Source organism: Mugil cephalus, chromosome 9 (genome assembly GCF_022458985.1).
Source record: "Mugil cephalus isolate CIBA_MC_2020 chromosome 9, CIBA_Mcephalus_1.1, whole genome shotgun sequence".
In the NCBI taxonomy this organism is placed as follows: Eukaryota; Metazoa; Chordata; class Actinopteri; order Mugiliformes; family Mugilidae; genus Mugil; species Mugil cephalus.
This window is the reverse complement of record NC_061778.1, coordinates 619,226-628,939: the sequence shown is the minus strand read 5'-3', so window position 1 is coordinate 628,939 and position 9,714 is coordinate 619,226. Positions and strand designations below refer to the sequence as shown.

Sequence of the window (9,714 nt, the reverse complement as noted above, 5' to 3'; positions counted from 1 at the left end):
CACAATCAAATGTAGCGCTCAGAAAACGGTCACATTTCTTTAAAAGACAAAGGGAAATCTTAACATGTTTAATATATATAATAGATAAATGCAAAAATAAGAACTGGACAAATTTTGAGCGGACAATTTATTGAAAACTATTTATCTGAAACAAGCTGTTCATTCATCAGCTGATCAGCCAGAAATAAAACCTCCACCACCCCTGGTTAATAATTATAAAAGTAGAATCATGAAGCTTCATGGATGAACTCAGTGTTTATAATGTGAAAGGAGCAAAAACAGACAGTTTAATATTAATAACGATGGTTTTGATTCCTTTAAGTCATAACTGCAGATTGTAAAGAAAGAGTGAAATAAAAAGATCTTTAGCTTTTTAAAATCATGTTGTTGACGTGTTTGTGAGATGATGTTAACACGTCTTTAAAATGAACCCGTTATCAGCTTCTTATCTGAGCTGTTCATCTTTTCATACGTCTCAGACGTGCTGAGTTCAGGACCTCAGGATCTTGATTCCCTTCATGACGACACACACCATCTCCCTCAGCTTCTCCAGAGGAAACCTAAAAATCACAGGCCCACTGAAGTCCTCATAGCCCACGGTCTTCTTGGTCGTCTCCATGAAGTCGAGCATCCAGGAGAACTCGTTCTTCACAACGGCCGGAGCCTCTCGGTGAATGTTCCTCCAGTTGGTGGCCTGAGGATGAGAAACAGATTAACTTTAACCTCCCTGTTCTCCCTCTGGTTCATGACGATGTTCTGTTACTTTGGAGAGGAGCTCATCTTCTTTCCTTTAATTATTTACTGTGTGAAATGTACATGGATGGTTCCTCACTATGTTACAGAATATTGAATATTACGTCGTGTATTCAAATGCTCAGGATGTTAAACATCTGCCCTTCATGGGTCAGTCTGTAATGTACTAGTGTATGGTGGGTATCAATTCTGAAGATGAGTTCAAAATAAATGTTAATCGATTTAAAAGAAGTTGGCTAAAATACAGAATTGAATGAAACCATTTAATAATATAGAATGATTTCAATAAACGTTGTTATATATCAGCTATAATCCATGAACATAAACTCCCCTGATCTTAAATACAGTCAAATAATGAACACGTTTAAATAAATTATGTCTAATTTTAAATTAATCACTCAAAAACTGACAAAAAGTAACAGCAGAATAAACTAAAATAGTTTAAACTTGAGTTTATTAACAGTTTGTAATAAACAGGTTTTTAATAACATTACTGACTTTATAGATGAAGAAATCCAGAACTTCTACATCACAGGTGACCAGAAGAGTTGGAACTTCATCAGGTAGAGCTGCAGAAAAACAGAGAAGAAGAAATGATATGAAGTTATAAAAACTGTAAACACTGCTGCAGTGTTGAAACAGAAACATGAGACTAAAATGAGCCAATAAAACACAACAGTGAGTTCAGAACAAGTCAGAGTCCATGAAACATGGGGGCGCTAATGTCCTGGTTTGGGCCTGTTCTGCTGCATCTGCTCATCATTGATGGACCAATGAACTGTGAATTCTACCAGTGAACTCTAAAAGAAAATGTCAGGACATGAGTCCATGAGCTGAATGTGAAGAGAAACTGGGTCATGGAGGAAGACAAGGAGCCAAGAACACCAGTGGTTCTCCAGAAGAACCAGATGAATGTTTAGGAACAAGTCAAAGTCCTGACCTTCATCCAGTAGAAATGTTGGAGCATCAGCTGATGAGAGGAAACCACCAACATCTCACAACTCAGCTGGTTCTGATCTGAGGAACATGAATGATGACATGAGGTTCTGTCTTCATGTCTCAGTTCTTACCGTTCAAGGCGCTGACCAGCATGTAAACAATCGTCTTCACATCTGAGGAGACGTTAGAGACGTCCAGGACGTCCAGGAAGGAGGAGATGGTCTGACTCTGAGGACGTTCATACGTCCCTTTAATGGACTGATCCAGCTGAGGGGAGGAGGACATCATCATCATCTTCATCATCACCATCCTCATCATCTTCATCTTCTTCATCATCTTCATCATCATCTTCACCATCATCATCATCATCATCACCATGATCATCTTCATCATCATCACCATCATCACCATCATCATCATCATCACCATCATCATCACCATCATCATCATCATCATCATCATCATCATCATCATCATCATCACCATCATCATCTTCATCACCATAATCATCATGTTCATCATCTTCATCGTCAACATTTACAACTGTGTTTAAGTTTCAGAGTCGAGTGGATTTCAGCTTTAAGTTCTTAAATTTACATTATATTTCCAAAAGTATTCTCTCACCTCTCTTATTAAAGCTGATTTTGAATTACCGTACCCCCACCACCACCCCCACCACCACCACCACCACCAAACTCCACCCTTGGCCCAGTGCAGTCAGACCAGTAGCGTTCTCCTGGGAACCTCCAGACCTGTAGTCTATTAAAGTCCTGACTTCTCACTGATGCAGACTGATCATCTCACCGTCTCCTCCAGCTCAGAGAGGTCGTCCTGGTTCTTCAGGACGTCACAGAGTTTCTTCAGCAGCTCACGACGGGTCGACTCAGGAAGATCTGCCAGCGGCTCCATTTTAGATAGATTCATCTCCAACTCTGCAAGAAACAGCTTCAGGTTTCACTTCATATCAAACTCCTACAGGTGATTTAAAGTTAAAACCTCAATTTTAAGATTCAAACTAAGATTGTGATGATAAACAGAAAGAAAGTCTCACTCACCTTTCATTGCCAAGACTTCAGGATCAGACTGAGGGGCTGAGAACAGACATGAAGATCCATAAATGATCCAGTCAAGATTTTACACATGAAGACAATGAAGATCAAAATAAGATATTTGACTTTAGTTTGAGCAAAAATTAAAATGACTTACGGGGAGTTCCTGTGTTTAACCTTCTGTTCAGCTTCCTACCAGCGAAAGGGATTTCTGAATGAGATGAGAGAAGAAAGGTTAAGATGAGTTCCACCCAGAAACACGTGAACACACTTGCTGCGTTTCCATTCCCCCTTGAAATGTGCAAAACCTAAATATCGCAATAAAAATCAGGTAAATTACCAGAGAGAATTATGAGATATCATGAGATGAGACTTAGTTACAGCTCATTCACAAAACACCTTTCAATGGAAACACATACAAAGAGCAGCTAGACTTTACAGACCTTTCAGATATATCTCTCTTATTTTGAGAAAAACTGTAACGTAAATGCAGCTAGTGACAGCATTCTTACTCAGTTTATCTTCCTCTATCATGATCTCTGCGAGACCGTAGGCGAAGGTGGACTTTTCTGGAACAGTGAAGGACGTCTCCTTCTCCTTGCTGCCCTGAGGAAAGATTGAGATTAATTTATTTAACCTTCGTAAGACTTTGAAGACAGAGACATGAGCAAAGACTTGAGTCCTGATCTGATCACACGAAAACAAAAACTGAATCCACAGAAGAACTGAAGCAGCATTAAAACTGAATCCAACAACCAGAGATGAGACAAAGACAAGAAGACGTTTCAGCTCTAAATGGCTGGTGGGGTTTGTCCTTCAGGTGTAGGTGGACAGCTGGATGGTTCCCTGTGATGAGCCATGATTTCTTGAAGGGGTTGATTCTCCAGGTTTGTTTATCTGATCTCATCCAAGGAATCGCCACCCTAACGTAGTGGAGGGGTTCATGTGTCCCTGTGATTCTGGGAGCTATGTTGTACTGGGCCCCTGGTAGGTTCTCAGGGGAGGGGCCAGACAAAGCGCGATTCATAGACGTCACTGTGAAGGCACAAAACGGGTTGTAGCACCTCGCCCTGATTAGGGAAACCAGAACCTCCTCCTGGAGCCACACCTGGGAGGGGAGCTCTTTGGCAAGGATCTGGTGCCCAGGTCTGTCTTCATGGGGTCTGGCCTGGCTCAAACCCAAAGATGTGCACTGGGCGGCAGACAAAGGCGAGAACCTGGGAGACACAGACTGGTTCAAGGCACATGGAACACTATGGTGGTGGGCTCAGATCCACTCATAGAGTAGGCCCTGGAGGTCGCCTCCATGAGATTACAGATCACTGAGTGGGAGGTTCTGACTGTGCATAAGGAGCAAACTGCAGTTCAGAGTATCCAGAGGGGGGAGTCCTGGAAGTGCCTCCATAGCTGTTCTGGGAGACTTCAGCCCCGTGTGGGCGACGATGGAGTAACTCGGAAGGAGTGATTGGGATCAACAGCCTTCCAGCTCTTAACCCAAGTGGCGTTTTGTTGTTGGACTTCTGTTCTGGTCATGGATTGTCTATAACAAACACCATGTTGGAGCACAAGGTGTCTCTTAAGTGCACCTGTTAACAGGGATGGGAACCGATACTTGGTACCATAATGACCCAATGAATAGTGCTGACTCGCACTATTTTATATTGTTATATTGATAATATTATTGTTGTTTGTGTGTGTGTGTAGTTGTACAGCTATCTGTTTAAGTTTTATACCATCAGATTGAGGACATTTGTGTAAAGTGAGGACATTTTGACCGGTCCTCACTTTTTGGCTGTTTTGAAGGTTAAAACTCATTTTAGGGTGAAAGTTACCATACGGTTACAGTTACAGTTAGGGTTAGGGTTAGGCATTTAGTAAGGGGGTAGGGAATGGGTTAGGCCAATGTATCCTCACAAAGATAGCCATACAAGAATGTTTGTGTCTGAGTGATGAAGGTTTTAAACTAGAGCCTGGATGACTTCATCCTCAGTGATCTGAGGAAACACTGACCTGCACAAACAGACCGAACAGTTTCTCAAAGAATGCCGACACGTATCCTTCGTTCTTGGACGCCCTGATGATCTGGACGTCGCTGGTGTTGTAGACGATCTGGCTGACACATGCAAGTTTTTCTGTCGTGCCCAGTTTCAGCTCTTTCATTATGCTCTGGTTTAATTTGCTGGATAATAAATCAGTGTCAGATTTAATTTATTGACAAACATTGAAACAGAAAGACGGAGGCGTTGTTCTGCACCTGAAACTCATCCCAAGAACATGAACTGTCTTCTTCATCAAGCTGACAGGTTCAGTCAGTCTGTTCACTTGTTCTGCACCACCAGAGATTTCTGCTCCAACATCCCCGTATCCTCCACCAACACTGGCCGTCCCACCAACCTTTGACACAGACCTGAAGTCCTTCACCAGCACACTCTCATGATAACCTGGGAGAAGGTTGAAAATAAAAATGAGTGCTTTCAGAATGAACTTGTTAAAGTTAATTAATCCATCATCATCATTAATCTGATTAATAATCTGAACCCAGTGAAGCATCTGCAGCAGAACGACTGTGAACATGTCTCAGTTTGTCCAAGTAGCTTTAGCGTTAGCACCAGCTGATCCGGTAGTGACAGGCAGCAGAACCAACCCATAAAGATGGAAGACGCTAAACAGCACGTTGGTCCTCTCCATGGGACATTTGAGGACAAAGACACCAAGAGGGACCAGTGGAGACACATAAAGTATCATCACACTCTGCAGGAAGGAGTTTTCTTTCCAGCTTCAAACAGCACATGAACCAAGCCAAGCATACGTTAGTCGGGGATTCTGCTAGCACTTGGGCTAACGCGGCTAACAGCTGGAGACAAACCGAGACAAACCAAGACCAAGACAAGCTGCCAATGCTGCTGCTAATATGTGTCCAGTCCTGCAGCCACTGTTCACTGGGAGACACTGTTCTCAATAAGAAGCGTCAGCTCTCCTCTGGTTGGACAATGTCCACAAGTTAGTTTGTCTCTGTAGCAACATTGACACATTCATGTGGACACATGGTGGACACAAAAAGACACTAAAAGTTGTTGAGTTTTTTCAAGTTATTTCACATATGAGGACATTAAGGTTTAGGTTTGTGGCAGATAATTCTGCTTCATTTAGACCTGTTGTCCACATAAGTGGACGCTTTAATCTGCCACCTAGTGGCAGCAAGTGGTCAGTCCAGTAGTTAGTGTGGAAACATGAGAGCGGGAGATTTAGTGGATTCATTCTGGGGCCAAACATGGAACAAAGTGGGAGAGGAACAAAACCTCATCAAATTCTATGAATGAAAATTGTTTATTTATGATTATTAACTTTTATAGTTTGACATGATGCACAGATTTGACGAATTCTATGAATAGTAAGGAGCTACAACATCATTCATCAGCAAGTACTCATTTTTTTTTTGTTGCTTTTTTTTTGCAGGAACTACTTCCTGGTTTGATGCTTAGTTTTTATACTTCTTAGGTCCTACTAATCCCAAACACCTTGAAGAAATTAAAAATGCACAGCAAACAAATGCTCTGGTCTTTCTGGAGTCGATTGTGATTAACAACATGAATCCATAGCAACCCTGAGATTATTCTGATTAAAAGTCTACTTGTTTGACAGCACTAATAAAAACACAGTTTCTTTCTGTCTTTGCGTGTCAGAGTACTCACGTAGGGTCGGCTCTTGGTTTTTGTCCAACAGTTGTGGTAGTTTGATGTTCAGAGGTTCATACTCTGGAACTTCAAAGAATCCTTTCACACCGACTTTGACCAGAGTCATCAGCTCCAGGTCCTGCAGGAGGTTGTTGTTGGGGATCAGAGTTTTCTCAGCACCCAGAGCCTCCACAATGTTTCTGGCTTCAACCTCCAACATCTTCGTCCTCGAACAAGAAGAACAGTTTAAACCGAACTGATTTATTTGATAAGAATTCTCCAGCTCGGAGTCTGGATTCGGTATTAAACACAGTCCTGAGTTCTACTGCTGCTTTTCTTCCAAACGTTTCACCATCAATCAGGATTTATTTCTTCCTGGAAGATAATCACCCACGCACTAATTGTCCAATATCCAGTTATACTACGTATTAACATTTAAATCAAGATCAGCTTTTCTAACATTAAATCCATCTTGACCGTCAGTGATTTCTTACCTTCCTGCTCCAGTTAAAGCTCAGTAACTAGTATCAGCTCTCAGCTCAGATCAGTTTGTGTTTGTGTCTCTGCAGCCTTTTATATACGATGCTGACGTAATTCTGTCGAGATACACATCATCTGAAAAATAATAGTCGGCAGCACATAATAAAGATTTTAATCTAATCTTTAATCTGGAGTTATCAAGAATCTGGGCGTTAAACCGGTTCTTGCCCCATTTTCTGTCATTGTTTCTGAAGTCATGCAGGATTCTCTTTCGTTATGTTGAGATGAACAGAAACACACTCAGTGTTTAAATTAGGACACATGAGGTGTTAAGACACAAACCACGGTGGTAAATACTGAACTGTTTTCATTGAGCCAATCAGAGAAGATCCAGGAAACATCCTCAGGTTTTGATCAGGGTCTAATGTGGTCTACAAGGTCCCCCTCTGAACTGGTTTATTAGGAACCATGAAGAAGAACAAGTGTCCTAATGTTTCTAATGTGATGATGTTGATGATGTTCTAATGTGACAAATACATGTTTACATTAGTTTAAGAGAAATTTAAAAAGTCAAAAGTTAAAAGGTCTTCTTACATCCTACAGTAACGATCTAGAGTTGAGTTATTTGAATGTCCAACTGTTTCAGTGAGTCCTATACAGACGGTTGTCAACAAATAATTCAGTAACCTGATATAAATTTATTTAAGGGGAGGGAATCAAACAGAGCATTTTATTTCTCTGATCACAAGATAAGTCAAAGGAGAGAGACGCCATCCAGACTCTTTGATCTTTGAATCACAAACTCGTCCTGTTTTCATGAACCAGTCACACAGTGACAGTAACTTTGGTCTGAGGGAGGAATGTTTCCTCAATGACTGGAATTATAAAAATGAAGATGTAATCAGGAGGAGGAACAGGTTTGTGTCTGAATCATGTGCCTGTTAATGTTAAATAGAAGAGTCCTGAATAAAAGGTTCATTTAAAAATCATCTGCTTCATTGGATTTAACAAACAGGATGAAAAGTGTCTTTAGTCTTTAGTGAAGTATTTCCAAGGACTGATCAAGGACGAGTCCACTAGTTTGTTCAACCCTCAGTCCAGTTCCTCAGGGAACAAGTTCCTGATCTTTCTCCAAGTCTATTAACCACATGTAGACTGGATTATTAAACTCTGATCCCCTGAGCTTCACCGTGAGCTTAAAGAACTGATCTACGTTCAACAAATGCTCAGATTCTCCATTTCTGAACCCTGGAATAATCTTTCTGTGCAGGTTGAGTAGTGTGACCCCCCCGGTCCCCTCTGTAATCTGTGGTGACTGCTGTCAAGCCTGAGAATGAACATGATGAAGTCAGCGTGGTCTCTGTGTCACTGCTGGAAACTGATCACCAGTCACTAGGAACCTCATCCCATGTCTCATGTAGATCTGGGATGTGGATTTGGACTCTGAAGGAGTAGTGGGATCCTTCCAGGGCCCCTGACCCCTTTGGTCCCTGGGCCGGAGAATCATACTAGTCAGTGACCTGTGGTGGTTGGTGCGATGATAAGCTACAGGATATCTGCAATTTCTCTCCTGAAGGTTTATCTCGTGTTTGTTAGTTCCAACATTAACTCAGTCAAACATGAACTCACTGTGGCTTCCTGCGTCCTGGAGGCCACCCCCCATCAGAGGTCCACAAGAGTCGTCACATCTTATCAGAGCTTATTGACTGTATTATTTTTATTCAGAGGTTCAGTCGACCTAATGCTTCTATTGACTAGGATTTGAATGATCACCTTAAAAATGCAACCGCCTTTAGAGGCACCTCAAAGAAACAAGCTACTTGACTGTATGCTGGCAGAAGTAAAGACAGCAGACTTTTTAGCCATTCAAGCCGATGAATCTACCAACATTTGAACCCAGGGCCAGGTAGTCCTGGTACCGAGGTACATCATGGACCCCAGGACATCCAGGAAAGTTTTTTGTAGTTTGTTAAGCTCTCACAGGGGACAGGAAAAGAAGCCGATGGTCCAGGCCTATGATGGAGCATCAGTGCCTCTGGAGGCGTTTAAGAGAACCACAGTGTTTGATGACGCATCGACTTCCAAGTGCATCAGCGACGCGTTGGAACTTCAACACAGCGTAAGAACACAAAGCCGATCTGGTGAAGTGCTTCTATCTGGAAACAGACAGAGGAGAATTTGAAAGTAATGCCACATGTGGACATGATGTATAACCAGCTGCAGAATTCTGTCTCAGGAATCATCCAGGTAGACTTTACGCACCTTGACACTTTGTATAGACTCTATGTAGCACTTATTGTTTATCTCTCATCTTATTAAAACAGTGAATTTATCTAAAGTTTAAATTAAGTTGAAGTGATCAAATACAGTGACAGTATTTTAATTCAGTCTTGGAATCAGAATCAGTTTCATTTTCCAAGTGACACATACAAGGAATTTGTCTCCATTAGTTATTTCTCTCTACACAAGATTAAAACAAGATATATAGAATAAACAATACAAAATAGAATAAGAAAAGAATAAGTACTTTATTCATCCTCTGGGGGATCAACACAACACACACTCAATATGTATAAGACTGTATTAACTTGTCTACGTACCATTATGTTAACTATGCACAGCTGATCAGACAGCTTTACATTTCACTATGCTATGAGGAAAGATGGTGTGATTGCAAACCTTTATCCTGCCTTGGTGTTGTATGTTTTCTGTCCTTTGAGCTGGTCAAACCCTCTACAACAGGATCTCACCTGCATCATTCTGCCCTTATGACCGGCTGCTCTGCTCTGATCTCTTTATCTCTGTCTGCCTCCTCCTCT

At 41.5% G+C, this 9,714-nt stretch overlaps 1 protein-coding gene across 1 annotated transcript; it reads right to left on the bottom strand.

Annotated features, from left to right (window-relative positions):
- Window positions 1-124: 124 nt before the first annotated feature.
- LOC125013788 lies at window positions 125-6,953 on the bottom strand. Its single transcript, XM_047594683.1, has 11 exons — window positions 6,910-6,953; window positions 6,434-6,642; window positions 4,996-5,182; window positions 4,752-4,920; window positions 3,254-3,347; window positions 2,899-2,952; window positions 2,748-2,783; window positions 2,497-2,624; window positions 1,824-1,959; window positions 1,252-1,322; window positions 125-694 (listed from the first exon to the last, which is right to left on the bottom strand). The coding sequence occupies exons 2-11, from the start codon at window positions 6,633-6,635 to the stop codon at window positions 491-493; spliced, it is 1,281 nt and encodes a 426-aa protein (XP_047450639.1). The 5' UTR covers window positions 6,636-6,642; window positions 6,910-6,953; the 3' UTR covers window positions 125-490.
- Window positions 6,954-9,714: the final 2,761 nt, after the last annotated feature.

Coding starts and splice junctions, on each gene's coding strand:
- LOC125013788 (XM_047594683.1), bottom strand. CDS start 6,635: ATGTTGGAGGTTGAAGCCAGAAACATTGTGGAGGCTCTGGGTGCTGAG. Junction 4,921..4,995: donor GTTCTTGGGATGAGTTTCAG/GTGCAGAACAAC, acceptor TTTATTATCCAG/CAAATTAAACCAGAGCATAA. Junction 1,960..2,496: donor TCTCTGAGCTGGAGGAGACG/GTGAGATGATCA, acceptor TCCTCCCCTCAG/CTGGATCAGTCCATTAAAGG.